Source organism: Schistocerca serialis, chromosome 2 (genome assembly GCF_023864345.2).
Source record: "Schistocerca serialis cubense isolate TAMUIC-IGC-003099 chromosome 2, iqSchSeri2.2, whole genome shotgun sequence".
NCBI classification, from domain to species: domain Eukaryota; kingdom Metazoa; phylum Arthropoda; class Insecta; order Orthoptera; family Acrididae; genus Schistocerca; species Schistocerca serialis.
This window is the reverse complement of record NC_064639.1, coordinates 49,300,374-49,323,023: the sequence shown is the minus strand read 5'-3', so window position 1 is coordinate 49,323,023 and position 22,650 is coordinate 49,300,374. Positions and strand designations below refer to the sequence as shown.

Sequence of the window (22,650 nt, the reverse complement as noted above, 5' to 3'; positions counted from 1 at the left end):
TGTAATTGTTCGTTTTAGAGATGCCTATTCCCTTCATCTGAAATGTCTGTGGTACTAGCTATTCACACAATACATGTAGCCTCAGAGAACTTCAAATGCACATCGCAGTTCTACATCTACATGGATACTCTGTAAATCACACTTTAGTGCCAGGCTGAGGGTTCATCAAACCACCTTCACAATAATTCTCTGTTATTCCACTCTCAAACAGCGCTTAGTAAAAAAAAGCTCTGATTTCTCTTATTTTATTACGATGATAGTTTCTCCCTGTGTAGATCGGCGTCAACAAAATATTTTCACATTCGGAGGAGGAAGTTGCTGATTGAAATTTCCTGAAAATGCTTCGCCGCAACGAAAAACGCCTTTGTTTTAATGGTGTCCATCGAAAATTCTGTATCATGTCCGTGACACTCTCTCCCCTACTTCGTGATGATACAAAACATGCTGCTCTTCATTGAATTTTCTCGATGTACTCCGTTAATCCTATCTGCTAAGGATCCCAGACCGCGCAGCAGTACTCCAAAAGAGGACGGACAAGCGTAGTGTAGGCAGTCTCTTCAGTAGATCTGTTACATTTTCTAAGTGTTCTACCAATAAAACACAGTCTTTGCAAAACACAGTCTTTGCAAAACACAGTCTTTGCTTTGCCTTCCCCACAACATTTTCTATGTGTTCCTCCCAATTTAAGCTGTTCGTAGTTGTAATTCCTAGGTATTTAGTTGAATTTACGGCCTTTACATTTGACTGATTTATCGAGTAACCGAAGTTTACAGGATTCCTTTTAGCACTCATGTGGATGACCATAGACTTTTCGTTATTTAGGGTTAATTGCCAATTATTGCACCATTCAGATGTCTTTCCTAAATCGTTTCACAACTTGTTTCGATGTGCTGATGACTTTACTAGTCGATAAATGACAACATCATCTGCTCAGATGGTCTCCCAAATCATTTATATAGAAAAGGAACAGCAGAGGGACTGTAACGCTACCATGGGGAACGCCAGAAATCACTTCTGTTTCACTCTATGACTTTCCGTCAATTACTAAGAACTGTGACCTCTCTGACAGGAAATCATGAAGCTAGTCAAATAACTGAGATGATATTCCATAAGCACGCAATTTCACTACAAGCCGCTTGTGTGGTAATCAGAATCCTCTTGGAAATCTAGAAATACGGAATCACACTTAGCTTGTGTAAAGAGCTAATTGTGTTTCACAGGAAAAATCTGTGTTGACAGTGTGCCAATAGACCGTTCTCTTCGAGGCAATTCATAATACAATACATTTTCCAATATACTGCCGAATGTCGACGTTAATGATATGGGCCTCTAGCTTTGTGGATTACTCCTGCTACCTTTCTTGGATATTGGTGTGACCTGTGCAACTTTCCAGTCTTTGGGTACGGGTCTTTCATCGAGCGATCGGTTGTATATAATTGTTAAGTATGGAGCTACTGCATCAGCATACTCTGAAACGAACCTAATTGGTACGCAGTCTGGACCAGAAGACTTGCTTTTATTATGTGATTTAAGTTGCTTCACTACTCCGAGGATATCTACGTCTAGGTTACTCATGTTGGCAGGTGTTCTTGGTTCAAATTCTGGAACATTTACTTGTTGTTGTGTGTTGTGTGGTCTTCAGTCCTGAGATTGGTTTGATGCAGATCTCCATGCTACTCTATCCTGTGCAAGCTTCTTCACCTCCCAGTACCTACTGCAACCTACATCCTTCTGAATCTGCTTAGTGTATTCATCTCTTGGTCTCCCTCTACGATTTTTACCCTCCACGCTGCCCTCCAATGCTAAATTTGTGATCCCTTGATGCCTCAAAACATGTCCTACCAACCGATCCCTTCTTCTAGTCAAGTTGTGCCACAAACTTCTCTTCTCCCCAATCCTATTCAATAGCTCCTCATTAGTTACGTGATCTACCCACCTTATCTTCAGCATTCTTCTGTAGCACCACATTTCGAAAGCTTCTATTCTCTTCTTGTCCAAACTGGTTATCGTCCATGTTTCACTTCCATACATGGCTACACTCCATACAAATACTTTCAGAAACGACTTCCTGACACTTAAATCTATACTCGGTGTTAACAAATTTCTCTTCTTCAGAAACGATTTCCTTGCCATTGCCAGTCTACATTTTATATCCTCTCTATTTCGACCATCATCAGTTATTTTACTCCCTAAATAGCAAAACTCCTTTACTACTTTAAGTGTCTTATTTCCTAATCTAATCCCCTCAGCATCACCCGATTTAATTTGACTACATTCCATTATCCTCGTTTTGCTTTTGTTGATGTTCATCTTATATCATCCTTTCAAAACACTGTCCATTCCGTTCAACTGCTCTTCCAAGTCCTTTGCTGTCTCTGACAGAATTACAATGTCATCGGCGAACCTCAAAGTTTTTACTTCTTCTCCATGAATTTTAATACCTACTCCGAACTTTTCTTTTGTTTCCTTTACTGCTTGCTCACTATACAGATTGAATAACATCGGGGAGAGGCTACAACCCTGTCTCACTCCTTTACCAACCACTGCTTCCCTTTCATGCCCCTCGACTCTTATAACTGCCATCTGGTTTCTGTACAAATTGTAAATAGCCTTTCGCTCCCTGTATTTTACCCCTGCCACCTTCAGAATTTGAAAGAGAGTATTCCAGTTAACGTTGTCAAAAGCTTTCTCTAAGTCTACAAATGCTAGAAACGTAGGTTTGCCTTTTCTTAATCTTTCTTCAAAGATAAGTCGTAAGGTTAGTATTGCCTCACGTGTTCCAACATTTCTACGGAATCCAAACTGATCTTCCCCAAGGTCCGCTTCTACCAGTTTTTCCATTCGTCTGTAAAGAATTCGCGTTAGTATTATGCAGCTGTGACTTATTAAACTGATAGTTCGGTAATTTTCACATCTGTCAACACCTGCTTTCTTTGGGATTGGAATTATTATATTCTTCTTGAAGTCTGTGGGTATTTCGCCTGTCTCATACATCTTGCTCACCAGATGGTAGAGTTTTGTCATGACTGGCTCTCCTAAGGCCATCAGTAGTTCTAATGGAATGTTGTCTACTCCCGGGGCCTTGTTTCGACTCAGGTCTTTCAGTGCTCTGTCAAACTCTTCACGCAGTATCTTATCTCCCATTTCATCTTCATCTACATCCTCTTCCATTTCCATAATATTGTCCTCAAGTACATCGCCCTTGTATAAACCTTCTATATACTCCTTCCACCTTTCTGCCTTCCCTTCTTTGCTTATAACTGGGTTGCCATCTGAGCTCTTGATATTCATACAAGTGGTTCTCTTCTCTCCAAAGGTCTCTTTAATTTTCCTGTAGGCAGTATCTATCTTACCCCTAGTGAGACAAGCCTCTACATGCTTACATTTGTCCTGTAGCCATCCCTGCTTAGCCATTTTGCACTTCCTGTCGATCTCATTTTTGAGACGTTTGTATTCCTTTTTGCCTGCTTCATTTACTGCATTTTTATATTTTCTCTTTTCATCAATTAAATTCAGTATTTCTTCTGTTACCCAAGGATTTCTATTAGCCCTCGTCGTTTTACCTACTTGATCCTCTGCTGCCTTCACTACTTCATCCCTCAGAGCTACCCATTCTTCTTCTACTGTATTTCTTTCCCCCATTCCTGTCAATTGTTCCCTTATGCTCTCCCTGAAACTCTGTACAACCTCTCGTTCTTTCAGTTTATCCAGGTCCCATCTCCTTAAATTCCCGCCTTTTTGCAGTTTCAATCTGCAGTTCATAACCAATAGATTGTGGTCAGAATCCACATCTGCCCCTGGAAATGTCTTACAATTTAAAACCTGGTTCCTAAATCTCTGTCTTACCATTATGTAATCTATCTGATACCTTTTAGTATCCCCAGGATTCTTCCAGGTATACAACCTTCTTTCATGATTCTTGAACCAAGTGTTAGCTATGATTAAGTTATGCTCTGTGCAAAATTCTACAAGGCGGCTTCCTCTTTCATTTCTTCCCCCCAACCCATATTCACCTACTATGTTTCCTTCTCTCCCTTTCCCTACTGACGAATTCCAGTCACCCATGACCATTACATTTTCGTCTCCCTTCACTACCTGAATAATTTCTTTTATCTCGTCATACATTTCATCAATTTCTTCATCATCTGCAGAGCTAGTTGGCATATAAAATTGTACTACTGTAGTAGGCATGGGCTTTGTGTCTATCTTGGCCACAATAATGCGTTCACTATGCTGTTTGTAGTAGCTAACCCGCACTCCTATTTTTTTTATTCATTATTAAACCTACTCCTGCATTACCCCTATTTGATTTTGTATTTATAACCCTGTAATCACCTGACCAAAAGTCTTGTTCCTCCTGCCACCGAACTTCACTAATTCCCACTATATCTAACTTTAACCTATCCATTTCCCTTTTTAAATTTTCTAACCTACCTGCCCGATTAAGGGATCTGACATTCCACGCTCCGATCCGTAGAATGCCAGTTTTCTTTCTCCTGATAACGACATCCTCTTGAGTAGTCCCCGCCCGGAGATCCGAATGGGGGACTACTTTACCTCCGGAATATTTTACCCAAGAGGACGCCATCATCATTTAATCATGTATTCTGTATCCCACATCTTTCCATGTTGTTGCTCCTGGCGATTCTCTTAAACTTAAGCCTACTCTTCATCACCACTAAATTGCGCTTTCACTTTGATAATTCAACTGGAATTTTCCCCTGCCTGAAGGCACTTTCAGGTATATGTTCGCCTCGTTTGATTTCCGATTATTGTGTTCGCTATTACGAGCTGGAGTTTACTGCAGACTCCTGCTCGTCTCTCTCCGTGGTACGTACTATCCAGCTGCGATTCCACCCGACCTTATTGTTGACGTCCTTCCAGTGCTCCTTATGAGCAGAGTGTTAAATTGTCGTCTCTTTTTTCTGTACCGAGTTACCAGCGGACTGCCGTCGTGTACTCAAAATCCGCTTCTTCTGCTTGTGACGTCGGATGTGTAACTGAATTATTGTTATTTGCATTAGTTTGCTGTCAATTCTAAAGAGAATAACGCTATCACGGAGTTGTTCAATGTAACTAATTCTCTGACCTACCTTTGTACTCATAACGAATCCTACTCTTGCCAAATAATCTTACCTTGCTGTTAATATTGCCGTATATTCCTGTGACCATAAATCCTTATCTTCTTCCCATTTCACTTCGTCGACCCCCACTATACAAACTAAGCCTTTACCCTCCCTTTTCAGTTTTGCTTGCTACCCTATTAAAGGTACCTCTTATTTTCGGTCCATATTTTATTTCCTTGTTTTTCAGGTTTACATTTTATGTTATGCCTGAGGATATCAGTAACATTCAGTAACCTTAGGCACACCTGCAGAACGCATAACACGAAGTACGATTTCAGTTCCCACGCTGGTATAAGTGGTCGCTGAACCATCTGGCGTTGCCAGCAGACTGTGGGCGAGGCGCAGTGGCTAGCTGAGAAGACGGTTGCATCAGCGAAACAACAGCCAACCTGGTGCGAAGCTAGCAATCTTGTTTAATAAATATTTACTAATAAAATCCACTTTTTCTAGTACAGATTTTAGGAGAACCTAATGGTCGTAAACACTTTCTTATAACGATATTACGACGAATGAAAGCAGTCGCTTCAAAAAACAAATGAACACTGTTTAAGATAAAGGAGTTTTACGAACAGCTACGATGTTTCACGATTGTAAGTACGAGATGTGGACTGTGCGCCATAGTCGCCAGCCGCCAGTAGCATCCCCACCGAACTAATTCTGTCATAAGACCATGCTCTCAAGAAACTGCTGGTTCTGAGATAATAAGTGATTCAGTGACTCACAAAGGTATTCCGCCACCAGTGTTACGTTTTATTTTTACTTCATTATATACAGGCACACATATTACAGGAGTAGTTGCGGCACTAAATGGTATAGGATTATGTAATAAGTAACAGAACTGCATTTTCTTATTTATAAACTTAACTCAAACAACATAAACAATAATACATAAAGAAACATTCCCACTATCACAGCAAAAAAAGATTTCGGGCAGCAAGTACAACAATCACAAAAATGGTTCAGATGGCTCTAACAACTATGGGACTTAACATCTGAGGTCATCAGTCCCCTAGACTTAGAACTATTTAAACCTAACTAACCTAAGGACATCACACACATCCATGCCAGAGGCAGGATTCGAACCTGCGACCGTAGCAGCGGCGCGGTTCCGGAATGAAGCGCCTAGAAGCACTTTTCTTAAGACCGCTGTTTTAGCCTTTTTAGCATCTTTTTTTCTTTTTTTTACCGAAGAGAATATTGAAAGAATTAAAATAAAAGAAAATATAATTTAATAACAAAAAGTAAATAAAGCACCAAACATTAGCGGCGCGATAAAAATATGGTCGCTGTGCCTTTTTTAGACCGCTTTTTTTAATCAAAAATGAAAAAAGGAAAAGGGTTTTGGAAGGTTTGTTTTTCTGCTTTTTTATTTTATTTATTTTTAAATTTTTTTATGTTATTTTATTTTTATGCAAGTGGATAAAAGGAAAGCCTTTCCTCTTGGGCTACATGAACAGAATAATAGGAAATCGTCCCGTTACGACAAAGGATGCTCCATACTATAGCCGCTGCGAATTTTTCGATGACTGTCGTCTCGTTCCTGTGTTGTTTCCGTTGTTTGTTCAATCTGTTTGTTCAATCTCATAAAAAAAAGGAACTGGAAAGAGGTGTTATGGTTATCTTCTCATGTCATCGATAATCCAGCTGTGAGGCGGATTATGGAATGCGCTCCAAAAGAATTTGAAAAATATTGCCTATATTTAGAGTTCTTGACGATCGCACAATGTCGTTCGTTGAGGTAATATCAAAAATCGGGTACTGTCTTTTCGCTATTACCGAACAGGTAGTGAACAGCGTGGCCGCTAATCCACGTCACAGAGTTCGTTTTTGGGTTTGGGAAATACACCCCATCTGGGAAAAGAAGTGATCGAGTAGTTATCGTGTCGGGAGTCTTGCATGTGAGAAAGCCAATATCTGACGCACCAAATACCAAACGTCCTTTGCCGACCCGCATTCGAAACGATGTTCATCCGTGTCAATCACTTGGCATGTGGCACACAAGGGTGTATCGGCGAGGTGGATGTGATGTAGGCGGAACTGGCACAACTGTTTCCCATTAACAGTTATACACCACGCAGATTGCACGTCAGTAGCAAGCGTGGTGGCATTCAATGCCTGCCACACAGTACGCCACTTTGTAGTGGGGTGTTTGCTTTCAATCACATTCGGCGTCCTCTTCATTTGCATGGCAGCATATATCGCCCTCGTCATCATCAAGCGTGTGGGTAGTAGTGCGGTGCGGATGTAGCTTACTTCAAGGAAGAATTGGCTAATGTAGAAGAAACTTGCTGGGATGTGAGAGATCATCAAAGGGGGTGCTAGTGAGATTGGCCGTAAGGCCTCCAGTAAGAGACTTGTGAGGCACGTCGGACTTCGTCGCCACAGTTACAGGTGACAGCTGACGAACAGGGACTTCGCTCTGTTCTGAACATGACAAAGGCCTAAACCCCCTCTGCTCCTCGGAAGGGTTCGGGACTCGTAACGAATCTTAAATAACATGTCCGTATTAACGAAGGATCCCAAAACCGCCAACATGCGGTGAGCCAGGGTAGGTGGTACGGGAGTATATGTGCAAAATGGGGGATACGTGACGCCAAATAGACGTTAGCATATCGTGTCAGTTGCAGGAGGTCTAGATGTCTAAGACGGTGGTCACTTATTCCTGCTCTCATCTGATTCAATAAACGCCTGTAGTTAACGGTTGTGGAGCGCTTCATGTCAGATGTGAACTCAATGCCAAGACAGTGGATTGTGTCACTGATTCGTAGCGGTGCGACGCTATCGTCGGGTAGACCTCTGCCTATAGACAGGGCGTGCAATTTGTGGAGATTGAGATGGCTCCCCGATGCCGCGTCGTAGGTCGCCACCCACGCCAGTGCTGCACGAACATCGTCATTACTGCGAAGAAGGAGTACCAGATCATCCGCATAGGCAGTGCAGTAAAAAGTGTGTCCGCCAAGGGACATCCCAGTCAGGCGTTGTCGGAGGCCGCAGAGGAGTGGTTCCAAGACGAGGCCGTACAATATCGCCGAAAGAGGGCAGCCTTGTCGCACCGATCGCTGGATCTGTATCGGCGGCGTGAGACGGCCACTATATAACACCTTGGACGTCGCGCTGCGTAGGAGACGCATCAGTACGTTAACTATAATGTCCGGATACCACACGTGTCGCAGTACCTCCATCAAAAAAGTGTCGTCGACTCTGTCAAAGGCCTGGCTAAAGTCGAGTGAGGCCATAACTCCTGGCAGTTGGCGAGCTTTAGCTAGCGCGATCATATCTGGATATCAGCACAGTGCAGTGCGAATATTATGATCACCACCTAACGATCCCTGGTCCTGCGACACAACACATTGTACCGATCGCTTTAGGCGTGCCGCCAGAAGCCGAGTGAAAATCTTCGAGTCACTGTTCAGTAAGGTCAAGAGGCGATAATCACTGATCCTGGATCCCCCTCGTGGTTTGTGTATGGGCTCAATCAGTCCTTCTAGGAAAGCCCCAGGGAGCTGCGTCGTGGGATACATAAGATCGCGGCAAATATCAGTCCATGCTGGTGCCAGCAATTGCTGATATGTCCGATAAAATTCCAGACGAAGGCCATCAGGTCCTGGGGACTTATGAGCAGCCCCCACCTGTATTGCTTCAATGATTTCCTCTTCCGTTACATCTGCAGTCAAATCGGCTGCCGCTGTCGGAGAGATCACTCGACTTTAGCTAGGCCTTTGACACAGTCGACCAAGTGAGTTGAGAGACTTCGGCGATCACCTCTGGGGGATGTCGATGTTCCGAGTACAGCCTAGTGTAGCGAGCATGAAGGGCGTTTCCTTTGTCGCGCTGGGTATCAAGGCGCCGTCTCTCTTCCGTCGTGATAGCTTGGATCAGTGTCCTGCGTCTGCGCCGTCGTTCTGCCATGACGTGGTACATGGACGGTTCCTCCTGAGCCACTGTGTCTTGAATGCGCGCTCTGACAATCGCACCCTCAAGGTGGCAACGTGTTAATCTGATGATCTGTGCCTTGGCACGGTTCACCGTCACCTGCAGTGCAGGTGAGTACGGCAGTGTTGTACATTCCCTTAAGATGCTGTAGTAAAAGTCTATGGTATGTCTCTTCCATGCTGCAACGTCTCGGCCGTAGCCTATCAAGGTTTTCCGGAGGGCTGGTTTGGCGCAGAGTAACCACCACGACAGTGTAGACCGGTAGGTGACACGCCGGCGGCTACAAGAGTCCAACGTGTTCTCTATAAGGCGGCGGCATTCCTGAGAGGCTAGGTGGGCGACGTTCAACTTCCAAGGACCGCGGCTGTGCCATACCTTCTGGCGGCCGAGGGTAATGGCGCAGATGTAGGCCTCGTGGTCAGAAAAATTTGTGGGCCAAACTTCGGCAGCTCTCGTCCCCACAGCTATGGAGCTCGAGATGTAAATCCGATCGATGCGGCTGGAGGAATGGCTGGTGTAATGAGTAAATTCGGGCCGATCGCCACAAACATGTTCCCACGAGTCCACCAATTGAAGATTATTTATAACTGTCGCAAGTTCTCTGCAGGGAGAATGATGTAGTAACTGATCCTTAGGTGCTTGGCTACAGTTGAAGTCCCCTCCGAATATCAAGGCGTCCTGACGGCCCGTAAAGAGGGGCGTGATTGTACGACCGAAAAAGGTGGATCGTTCGCGACGCCGACCAGATCCTGACGGTGCATAGATGTTAATAAGCTTGACTCCTTGGATAGTAAGAGCCATGCCTCTGGCGTCAGGGAGACACTCGACGCTTTCTGCGGATATACCTTCGCGGAGGAGGATCGGCACACCACTGCCATTGGCAGACGTATGTGAGACCTAAGTCTTGTAGGCGTAGAGTTCTTGAAGTCTGCGACATACACCTCTTGAAGGAGCGCAATGTCGATGTCTGCTGCGTTGAGCAGATCCTGTAGCTTCGGGCACGTATGTTGTTGATGTTAATCGGCGCTAGACGGTATGTTTGATCAGCCAGGTCGGAAACTGGGTTGTTTAGGAGGCCAGGTGTGGGCGGCAGGGGCGGCCCCACAGAGGCTGACGATACAGCCGTAGTCACTGTGGTTGGTCGGTGCTGGGTACAGCCGAGGGAGCATCTCTGCCCTCGGCATCCTCCTGGTGCTGTGGCTCATCCTCGACATCATCCGCCCGAGAATCAGATGCAGCAATTGGTAACTGTTGATTAGTGCTGTCAGTAGAGCGCTCGAGCGCATGTTCAGTAGCAGAAGTGATGTTGTCAGACCGAGGCTCAGAAATTGTACCGCCGTAGCATCGTGATGGGAAGGCTGAGTTGTGTTGGTAGAGTCCTGAGTGTCGTCCGACGCCGGATGTTCGTCCGGGTAACACATCCGAATCATCGAATGACGTATGCGCCGTTTCTTGCGTTTACGAGGGGCCGTTGTTTACGAAGATGAGTGCGGGCGGCATTCGTCTGATGCGGTCTCCATTGGTAGGAAGGCAGAAGTCGGGACGATTTCCGTTTCTACTTACATCTTCTCTTTAGGCTCGTCTCGGTGGCACAATTGATCACCGTCTTGAGGCAAGTCTGCCGATGACGTCGTAGAGGGGGAGGTACTGTCCACCACACTGTCATCGACCACTGACTGCAGTATGGTGTTACGATCCTGGGCAGGAACAGCTGTTGCGGTTGCAGCCGTTGCATACGTGGTGGGGAGTGAAGTAGGCATCGCCGGGGATGGAACTTCACCAACCGGTGTCTGAGTCAGTCGGTGTTGAGTGCAGGCCGATCGGACATGTCCTTCCTAGCCACAGCCGGCGCAAGTACGCGGTTGTCCGTCGTACATGACAATGGCTCTGCAGCCGCCAATTACTAAATAGGATGGCACTGCTTCGTCAGTTCAATCTTAATTTGTTGCACTCCATTTAAGACGGGGCACGTCTCAAACGTTTGCCATTTTTCAGCCAGGTGGCTTAGCATGTTGCCGTACGGTTTGAAAGCTGTTATCACAACATCTGGCGGGACTTCGAATGGCAGCTCGAAGACCCTCATAGTGCGAAGGCCTAATGTAGCGTGGTCGATCGTGACAGTTCCTATGTCGCCATCAGGATGCTTAAATTTAAGTCCATGAGTGTGTTGGCACACAACATCAGTGCACGCCTTTTCATTGATCAGTTTTATGTAGACGACACTTTGTGTTATAGAAAAGTGGATCCCAATGATGTCTTGAGGTGCAATATGAAGTTCTTCCAGGATGAAACGTTCAATGTCAAGTGCTCGAGGTCTTGCGTAGTCCGCTTGAAATGTAGTGTTAATTGTGGACTTGCGGTACGAGTGCGCCATGGCACTACCGAGACACGGACGCGTGACACTCGCCGCAGCGGAAGGAAAACAGTAAACACTCGCACGACGACCTCTCCCCACCGCTGCTAACAGCGGACTGAGCACTCGGCCACAGTCAACAGCTAACAATCACAACCTTGTACATTGTAATACCTTGTATGCAGTCCCTTTTGCTTAATCGCTTGGTACAAGTGATTAGGCATGCTTTGAAGGAACTTCCGCGTATAATCAGGATTTATTTGTCGGCGTTCTTCCAGTATTCGTTAGTTTAAAGCTTGTTTTGATGTCACTGGCGTTTGTCGTACTTTTCGCTTCAATTCGCTCCAAAGATTTTCAATTGGGTTCAAGTCTAGACTCTGAGGAGGGGTATCCAAAACCTTAGGGCAATTATACAGCGTCCACAGTCTCACAACATCCGCTTTATGCTTCGGATCATTGCCTTGATAATATCTGAACGTCCTCGAAAGCCCGCAACTTGTAGCACTTTGCGGTAAGTTCTCTTTTAGGATGTTCAAATACTTACGCTTGTCCATTGTACCTTCAATGAATGGTAATTCGCCTACCCCAGACCGAGCGAGGTGGCGCAGTGGTTAGCACACTGGACTCGCATTCGGGAGGACGACGGTTCAATCCCGTCTCCAGCCATCCTGATTTAGGTTTTCCGTGATTTCCCTAAATCGTTTCAGGCAAATGCCGGGATGGTTCCTTTGAAAGGGCACGGCCGATTTCCTTCCCAATCCTTCCCTAACCCGAGCTTGCGCTCCGTCTCTAATGACCTCGTTGTCGACGGGACGTTACACACTAACCACCACCACCTCCACCGCCTACCCCAGATGACGAAATGGAACCCCAAATCACGACTATCACCGTATTTAACTGTGGGTTGCACATGCTTCGATTGAAATTCTTCAAGTGGTTTTCTCCAAATCATGGGTCTTCCGTTTGAGGATAACATCTGCACTTGATACTTCGTCCCACCAACTGACACTTTTATTTACGTGGTGCTTCGCGAAGTCCAGTCGTTTCTTTCTATTCCTCTCATTTATAACAGGTTTCTTCCTGCTTGCTCGAACATTGTATCCCTCTCGTCCGATAATTCGTCGGACTGTTTCAGGGTGCGCGTCCTTCCCATATTCCAGCTGCAGTGCGGCAGCAATTTTCGTTGCCTACAACCTTGAATTTGTTTTAATTTTTCTTATTACTCCGGTTTCTTCTCTCTTACTCAGATTCTTTGATCGCCCTGTTTTTGGTTTATCTTCAATTCTATCTTCTCTGTCGAATCTTGGTATAATGTCAGCTACAGTACTCTTACTCATTTGTAACAATGTGGTAATTTGTCATTCGGAACGTCCTTTAGCGTGATGGAAAATAACAAATTGTCTCTTTTCAAATGACGTATTCTTTCCTTTCCGCCGCATCGTACGGTGCACCATGCGTGTCAACACGGAAACGCAGCAAGGAATGCGTCTACTCGGTCTACAGTTAGCACCACCGCCGCCTATACGACATATGCCCGAATAATAAAGTGACTGCATGTTATGGTGTCTTATAATGCAAATATACTTTGCGCTTAGTTAATTATATTATACAGCTACGTGCTTGTGGTACATCGTCAGACAATAATGACACTACAGAATGGCCCGGCAATTGCTTCTCGTGTCCTCAAATTTTCGAAGAGAACTTCACGTTTCAAGAACAATGAGAGTGGTCGAATACTTTTGTGATGCACTGTGTATTATTCATTTTTATCAGATTATCGTTTTTTTCGTAAATAAACACATCATAAGGGCATCTACGAACATTATTTCAAAAACATAGCCTCACGTATTATTACTTAGTATAACAGAATATAGAAATGCACTTTTCCAGAAAATCCGATGGGTTTAAAGTCTGACATTACACACTCCGTCTCCTAGCATGTAACCCTTTAGTTTCTTATTCTACATTTTTACGTGGTTGCGTCATCTTTAGCCCGGAGATCCGAATACCGCTCTAATCTGGATACTTTTGCGAATGGAAAGATTATCATCACACTTTTTGCGTTACTGGCCACGTGTGCTATGGATAGACGTTGAGAGTCTTTACTACAGTGATAGAAACCACCGTAGTAAAGACGTAGAACGTCTGTCCATTCTTTGGTTTACTTTGCCTACAACGTTACCTGTGTGAGCGTTCCAATCTAAGTCGCTGTCTCCGACTTGCGGTCTCGCTGGGTTGTACAAAATGCAACAAGCAAAGTAACTTGCTACTCCTCCACTCCTGTGTCACGCACGGCGGAGTCCTTCCGTGAGGGTGGGTGTCACCTTGCAGCGGCAAGGCTTGGTTTCGAATCTTCTGGTTTACCTGTCGTGTACGCACGTCCTGCGGGTGAACAGGTGTCCCTTATACGTTACGGGTACGGAAAGGGAGAGGGGAGGGGACTCGGACAATTGGAGATTCAGAACTACCGATCGTCAAAGCAAGAAACTCTATGGTGCAAAGGCTTTCCTCACCTTTGTAAACCCGCCAAAAGAGTAGTCATACCCATGTCAGCCTGAGACAAACAACACCCTGTTTTCTAGCTCAGACGTACATTTTCACTTAAACAAACCTGTCTCGAACTCATATGAACAAATACAGTTCAAAATGGCTCTGAGCACTGTGGAACTTAACATCTGAGGTCATCAGTGCCCTAGAACTTAGAACTACTTAAACCGAACTAACCTAAGGACATCACACACATCCATGCCAGAGGCAGGATTCGAACCTGCGACCGTAGTGGTCGCGCGGTGCCAGACTGAAGCGCCTAGAACCGCTGGGCCACTCCGGCCGGCAACAAATACAGTATTTACAAATATAATTACAGTATTTCAAGCAACCTACGATGATGAACTGATAAATTTTGTAAGAAACTTCGTAAATAACAGTGTTTGCTAAACAAAGTATTATTTTTCAACATAATCACCTCTGAGTTGAACGCATTAGGTCCAGTTACATTGTGAGATTGTACTTCCTTTCATCTACATCTACATCTAAATGCTTAGCTTTCCACTCTCGAACGGCGAGCGGGAGAAACGAGCACCTAAATCTTTCTGTGCGACATTTTATGTCTCTTATTGTATCATGATGATCATTTCTCCCTATGTAGGTGGGCAGCAAAAAAATATTTTTGCAATTTGAGGAAAAAGTTGGTGACCGAAATTCCACGAAAAGATACTGCCGCAACGAAAAACGCCTTTGTTTTAATGACTACCACCCCCATTCACGTATCATGTCCGTGGCACTCACTCCCTGTTCAGGATAATAAAAAACGAAACTGCCACTCTTTGAAGTTTTTCGATGTCCTCTCAGTGCCACACTGTAAAGCAGTACTCCAGAAGAGGGCAGACGAGCGCGGTGTAAGCAGTCTCTTTAGCATGCCTCTTGCACTTTCTGTTCTGACAATAAATCGGGGTCTTTGACTTGCTTCACCTACAACATTATCTATGTGATTGTTCCAATTTAAGTTGTTCGTATGGTAGTCCCTAAGTACTGTATTTAGTTGAATTCACAGCCTTTAAATTTGCATGGCTTGTTACGCAAACGAAATTTAGCGGATTCCTTTCAGTACTCCTGTGGATGACTTCATACTATTAATTATTTGGAGTCAGTTGCCACTTTTCACACCATACAGATACCTTGTCTAAATTACTTTGCAATTCGTTTTAACCATCTGATGACTTTACAGGACGCTAAATAATTGCATCATCTGCAAACAGTCTAAGAGGGCTGCTGAGATTGTCTCCTAAGTCGATTATGTAGAACAGAAATAACACATGGTCTATAACACTTCCTTCGGGAACGCCATACGTAACTTCTGTTTTACTCGATAACTTACCGCCAGTTACTACGAATTGCGACATTTCTGACAGGAAATCAGGAATTCGGTTAGACAATAGAGGCGATACTCCACAGACACGCAATTTGATAAGAAGACGCTTGTGAGGAACGGTGTCAAAAGCCGTCTGGAAATATAAAAATAAGGAATCAATTTGACATCCCCTGTCGACATCATTCCTTTCTTTCTGAGTATAAAGTTGTGTTTCACAAGAACGATATTTTCTGAATCAGCACTATTTGTCAATAAAATGTTTCCTTCGAAGTGATTCATAATGTTCGAACACAGTACATCTTCCAGAATGCTACCGTAAATCGACGTTAGTAAATGCATCTGTAATTTAGCGTGTGATTGTGTATAATTTCTAATTATGGAGCTATTGTATCAGCATACTCTGAAAGGATCCTGACTGGTATAAAAATTGGACCGGAGGCCTAGCCTTTAGTAAGAGATTAAAGCTGCTTCGCTACATCGAGGACATCTACTTCGGAGTTATTAATGTTGGCAATTGTTCTGGATTAGAACTCTCGAATATTTCCTCCGTCCTCTTTCGTGAAGGAGTTTCGGAAAACTGTTTTTGCTAACTATGCTTTAGTGGCGCTGTTGTCGCGCATTGAAGGTACTCATTGCGACTCGCCGCTGGTGTATTTTACATACGACCACAATCTCTATGGGTTTTCTTCCAGATTTTGACACAGAGTTTCGTCGTGGAAAATATTAAAAGCATTGAAGTTCGCGCTAACTTCGCTAATCTTGAGGATTTTGCTTTCTTTTAAATTTGCCATGCTTTCTCCGTTGATTCTGCAACAGTGTTCTGACTGGTTTTGTGTACCTTGTCAATGTTGATACAACAGGCTTGTGGTCACTAGTCCCTGTATACGCCACAATGTTCCCTATTTGCTCGGAATTATTTGTTTGCTAAGAGGTCAAATACGTTTTCGTAACCATTCACATTTCTAGTGGGCTTCTGAACTAATTGTTCGAAACAATTTTCTGAGAAAACATCAGTATAATTTCGGACGACGTTTTGCACCAACTGCTGGTTGTAAACTTGTATTTTTTGGAAGCATATCAGGGGTAGATTAAGTCACCAATTATAATTCTATGAGTGGGCTACCTACACTACTGGCCATTAAAATTGCTACATCACGAAGATGACGTGCTAGAGACGAGAAATGTAACTGACAGAAAGAAGATGCTGTGATATGCAAATGATTTGCTTTTCAGAGCATTCACGCAAGGTTGGCGCCGGTGGCGACACCTACAACGTGCTGACATGAGGAAAGTTTCCAACCGATTTCGCATACAGAAACAGCAGTTGACCGGCGTTGCCTGGCGAAACGTTGTTGTGATGCCTAGTATAAGGAGGAGAAATGCGTACCATCACGTTTCCGACTTTGATATAGGTCGCAGTGCAGCCTATCGCGATTGCGGTTTATTGTATCGCGACATTGCTGCTCGCTTTGGTCGAGATCCAATGACTGGTAGCAGCATATGGTATCGGTGGGTTCAGGAGGGTAATACGGAACGCCGTGCTGGATCCCAACTGCCTCGTATCACTAGCAGTCGAGATGACTAGCATCTTATCCGCATGGCTGTAACGGATCGTGCAGCCACGTCTCGACCCCTGAGTCAACAGATGGGGACGTTTGCAAGACAACAACCATCTGCACGAACAGTTCGACGACGTTTGCAGCAGCATGGACTGTCAGCTCGGAGACCATGTCTGCGGTAACCCTTGACGCTGCATCACAGACAGGAGCGCCTGCGATGGTGTACTCAACGACGAACCTGGGTGCAAGAATGGCAAAACGTCATTTTTTCGGATGAATCTAGGTTCTGTTTACAGCATCATGATGGTCGCATCCATGTTTGGTGACATCGCGGTGAACGCACATTGGAAGCGTTTATTCATAATCGCCAACTGGCGTATCACCCGACGCGATGGTATGGGGTGCCGTTGGTTACACGTCTCAGTCTTCTCTTGTTCGCATTGACGGCACTTTGAACAGTGGACGTTACATTTCAGATGCGTCGCGCCCATTGGCTATACCCCTCATTCGATCCCTGCAAAACCCTACATTTCAGCAGGGTAATGCACGACCGCATGTTGCAGGTCCTGTACTGGTCTTTCTGGATACAGAAAATGTTCGACTGCTGCCCCGGCCAGCACATTCTACAGATCTCTCACCAACTGAAAACGTCTCGTCAATGGTGGCCGAGCAACTGGCTCATCAGAATACGAACTGTGCTATCGTGTTAAAGCTGCATGGGCAGCTGTACCTGAACACGCCATCCAAGCTCTGTTTGACTCAATACCTAGGTGTGTCAAGGCCGTTATTACGGCCAGAGGTGGTTGTCCTGGGTACTGATTTCTCAGGATCTATGCACCCAAATTGCGTGAAAATGTAATCACATGTCAGTTCTAGTATAATATATTTGTCCAATGAACACCCGTTTGTCATGTGCATTTCTTCTTGGTGTAGCAATTTCAATGGCCAGTAGTGTATTTGAAATAAGACAAAACTTTTCTTTTAACTGTTCATCAATTGTATCATCTAAGTCAAAGAGTCGGTAAAACGAACCAATTATTAATTTATTCAGGTCTTCAAGTATAACTAACCTCTACCCACGCTAACTCACAGGAACTATCTATTTCAATTTCACTACATGGAAAATTACTTCTGACAGCAATAAACTCTCCACTACCAGCTATATTTAGTCTGTCCTTTCTAAAAGGGAAATTTGTTCCCATCTCTGACTAAGTTCATTCTCATGACAGACAACTTCTTTACCCCGTAACACTTTATTCTCTCCAGATCACTTTCTAAAGCTAGTATTAGGAAAAATGTTACATCACGCTCATCTGAAGAACGGGATCTAGAAGGAACTCGTTTGGAGACGTTCTAATGCGTTTTTGCATCACCGTTTTATGATTGTGGGCAGCACCATGGTGAAGATCAATGTTTTATGTCATAGTCTCGTCCACATATGTAAATAGTCGCACTACCTGATAAAAACCATTTACAATTTTACCTATCTTACAAATAAAAAACTTCACGTCACTTTTCTCCATCAACAAAACTGATTCCTGATTTTCTTGGTTCACTTCCATCTTCGCCACGACAGTATTTTTGTAAGAGTTTTGTCGGTAGAAAGTAAATGAAGAATACTCAGTATTGTAGAACACTCAGTATAATGTTGTTTATTGAAACTGAACTACACTTCTCGAACAATCACAATATACACACAAAAACAAACAACTTGAAGACGACCATTCATCTAGAGCGTCGGTGAGGTCCGTTGGAGCTGGTCCTAGCTCGGCGAGGAACTGGCTGTACTGCTGCTGCGCTGGCCTTATAAAGCCGACGCAGGCCGGCGGAGTACTCCAACTTTCCCTGTATCTGTGAGGCGACCTCTGCAGAAAAAGGTTCGCATTAGTCTCTAGCAAGTTCTGTTTATTTTTAAGAATTGTTTTCCTCTTTGTTGCGCCTGCAAGTGCTTCTGTATGTTATATGGTACACGGGGGTGTCTTGAGTGTAGTGTGCGTGGCAGGGGCCGTCTGTGGCAGACGTAACACACCTCCTTCCGGGGGAGGAGCTGCGTGAAAGATCGATAGCTGCTACATCATGGAGATCTGCGGCTGCGGCTCCCTGGAGGAGGCCGTGGAGGCTGCCTCTTGGAGAATATGGTGCTGTACGTCCTGCGATGAAGGCTGACGTGCATACTGGTTGTGATGGAGGCATGGGTGGGACCAGTGGCATCGGTTCGTCGTCATCAGTGGCCATCACGTGTTGGGGAGGCGCCGAAGAGGGGCTGGGCAGCTGGTCCATTGGCTGCGGCTGCTGTGTTGGTGGTGGTGGTGGTGGTGGTGGTGGTGGTGGCAGCGACTGACGCCCTGAAACGTCACCCACCCAACGATGAGATGGCACCAGGGGGTGTAGAGGTGGCGGTGGTCCGTGTCGTAGGGTGTGGTTCAGGTGTCACACGGTAGCGAGGATGCAATTGATTTCGATGGCGACGGACTATGCGGCCATCCAAGATGCAAAAAGTTGGCGACCCCGGAAACGCTCGATGACAGCGGGCAGCCAACCTGCTGTAGTGCTAAAACCTCGGGTCCAGACTAAGGAGCCACAGAAGAACTGGGACTGTCCAGTTGGAATCTGAATTCTTGGAGAGGGCAAGAGAAGATGTATTAGGGTCCTGCGCTTTTGTCCCCTATCGGAGTGGCTCGATAGGAACTGAGGAATAGCGTCAGAGCATCTTCAAGGGAGTGGTCTTTGGTATATTTGAGCATTTGTGTCTTGAAAGTTCCGACCAGGCGTTCTGCTTCCCCATTGGACTGGGGATGGAAGGGCGGGGTGAGAAGATGCTGCATGCCGTTGTCGGCGCAAAAGGAGAGGAATTCCTGGCTTCGAAATTGTGGACCATTGTCCGTGACTATGGCTATCGATAATCCGTCCAAGGAAAATATTTTTGCGAGGGCTGATAAGGTAACATGTCTGGTGATTGCTGAACACCGAACGATGTACGGGAAATGGGAAAAGGCATCCGTGCCTAGGAGCCATTCGTGGCCCAGAAATGGTCCTGCGAAGTCAAGGTGGATGTGTGCCCAGGGACCGTTCGGCATAGGCCAGCGAAGGAATTTTTGGGGGGATGGGGCAATTGTTGGGCACAGACGGTACAGCGCTGCACCATCTCTGTGATGACGTCAGGCCGATCCAAAAAACATGTCTTCTTGCAAGGGATTTGGTGTGAAGGATCGCCCAGTGCCTTGATGAAGAATGTGGAGGATCGTCAGCTGCAGGGATCTCGGAACGATGACCCTCGGATCTGCTGAATCTAAGTGAAGGAGGACTCCATCTACCACTGAAAGCTGATGTCAGATGGAATAGCACAACGGGAGGTGGCGTTGATCCTGAGGAGGCGGCAAGAATGGCCAACCATGCAGAACGCAGTGTCGGACAACTCGGAGGAGGGAATCTACTGCGGTGGCTGCAGCTACTTTGACTTCTGTAACTGGAAATGCCTTCAGGGCCTCTTGGACATCATCATCAATCTGAGAAACGAGGAGGTCCAACTGGTCAAAAGCAGGGTGCGGACCTTGTGGTAGACGCGACAAGGCGATGACGTTGGCGTGCTGGGAGGTGGTACGGAAATGCATGGTGTAGCGAAACTGGGATAGGAACAACGGCCAACGCTGGAGACGTAGGGATTTTTGTTCGGTAATCGCGCGGAAAGCGCAAATAAAGAGAGGAGCGGTTTGTGGTCAGTAATAATGTGAAAGGACTTGCCATAGAGGAAGGGATAGAACTTGGAACAGGCAAAAACCATGGCAAGTGCTTCTTCCTCGATTTGGGAATATTTTATTTGTGCTGTAGAGAGAGCTTTTGAGACGTATGCTATGGGGCACTCTGTGCCACCCGGCAATTTGTGAGACAGGACGGCTCCCACACCGTACTCAGAGGCGTCCATAGCAAGTATCAAAGGAAGATTTGGATCATACGGCATGAGACATGCAGCGGATTGGAGCTGCTTTTTGAGGTTATGGAAGGTGGTCTCGCAGACTGGGGTCCAACAGAATGGGACATTTTTGCGGCAGTGGTGGTATATGGGTGCTGCCACTTGAGCTGCAGAAGGAACGAATTTCCTGTAATAGGAAATTTTGCCCAAGAAGGATTTCAACTGATGAAGGTTGCGGGGATGGGGCAGGTTAGTAATGGCGTCGATATAAGAAAAAGATGCAGAAATGCCATTCTGGGAAATGATGTGATCCAGATAGGAAATAGATTGTTGGATAAATGAACATTTAGAAATATTACATTTCAGACCTGCAGTTCGAAGGCGGAGGAAGAGGAGGCGGAGGTCGGCTATGTGCTCTTCGGAGGAGGACCCCGTGACGACTATGTCGTCTAAGTAATTTATACAGCCCGGGATATCAGTGAGAGGTTGTTCACGGTATCTTTGAAAGAGTGCAGGAGCACTGGCTAAACCGAACATGAGTCGGTTTAATTGGAAGAGGCCGAAAGGAGTATTTATAACAGTGTATTGTCGGGAGGAAAGATCAAGAGGAATTTTGAGATATGCTTCTGCTAGATCGATTTTGGTAATGTAGGAGCCCCCTGCCAATTTGCGAAAAAGATCTTCCGGTCATGGAAGGGGATAGTCGTCAACGACAAGCTGAGAGTTGACTGTAGACAAAGTCACGGCAGAGGCGAAGGCGGCGGCCTGGCTTCTGCATGATGACTAACGGCGTGGACCACTAGCTGAACCGCACGGGCTGGAGAACCCCGTCATCTTGAAGATGTTGGAGTTCTTCTTTGAGCGGCTGTTGTAGTGCCACTGGTACCTGGAGTGCCCGGAAGTAGCGGGGCCGGGCGGCGGGACGGAGTTGGAGCGAAGCCTCAAAGTCCTTGGCGCAGCCGATGCCCGGAGGAAACAGGTCCTGGAATTCATTACAGAGTGCATCAACTTCAGGAAAAGGAACGTGCTGAGGCACTAGGTGAACATCATCCACAATGGAAAATCCGAATAAGCAGAAGGCGTCCAGTCTCAGTAAGTCTGCTGTGGAGGTATTGTTGACAACCAGAAACGTGACTGGACGGTGAACCGATTTTTACTTGACTTGAGCCGTGAATTGTCCTAGGAGAGCTATCTCTTGCTTATTGTACGCCAGTAGGCGCTTAGGGTCTGGAGAGAGGAGTGGTGAACCAATTTTGGCATATGAAGTGTAATTAATCGAGGATACTGCTGCGCCTGTGTCCACTTGCAGACGCAGAGGCTTGTCATTGATAGTTACGTCTATAAAAATTTTTGATGTCGAGGAGTTGCCTACCTGGTTGATGTCCATTGGGGTGTTGTTCAAGCCGTCTGGACATGGCCTGGGCTGGCGGTTGCTGGAGGTGGTGGTCTTTGCGCGACAAACGTACGCTAAATGGGCTTCCCTGCCGCAGTGCGTGCATTGCGCCCAGCGGTCTGGGCAATCTGCTCTATCATGTGTTTAATAGCAGGTGGGGCAGGAGGGCAGGCGGAGACGATCCCCACGACGACGTTGCTGGTCGTGTTGTTGCTGCAGTGGTTTCTGGCCTCGGCCGGGACGGTGCGACTCGGCGTCTTGTTGTGGAGGCGGTCTCCGACCGCGGCGGCGCTAGGAGCGCGGCGTTGAGCCCTGGATTGCTGCGACGTCTTCGGTGTCCGGTGTCCGTCGTGGCGTCATCACGGATTGCTGCTACATCTGCCCAGGATTCCAGTCGACGATCGGCGGCTGTAGAAACCTCGAACTTATAGGCTAGTTCTATGAACTGCTCGAGGGGCGGGTCTTCTAACTTGAGGGCGTCGTGGCGGAAAGCGTCGTCTGGCGC

At 45.8% G+C, this 22,650-nt stretch overlaps 1 protein-coding gene across 1 annotated transcript; it reads right to left on the bottom strand.

Annotated features, from left to right (window-relative positions):
* Positions 1 to 10,187: 10,187 nt before the first annotated feature.
* Positions 10,188 to 22,251, bottom strand: LOC126455721 (atherin-like). The gene is made up of 3 exons (XM_050091490.1): positions 22,125 to 22,251; positions 18,872 to 19,187; positions 10,188 to 10,320 (listed from the first exon to the last, which is right to left on the bottom strand). Exons 1-3 carry the CDS (start codon positions 22,249 to 22,251, stop codon positions 10,188 to 10,190), a joined length of 576 nt encoding a protein of 191 aa, XP_049947447.1.
* Positions 22,252 to 22,650: the final 399 nt, after the last annotated feature.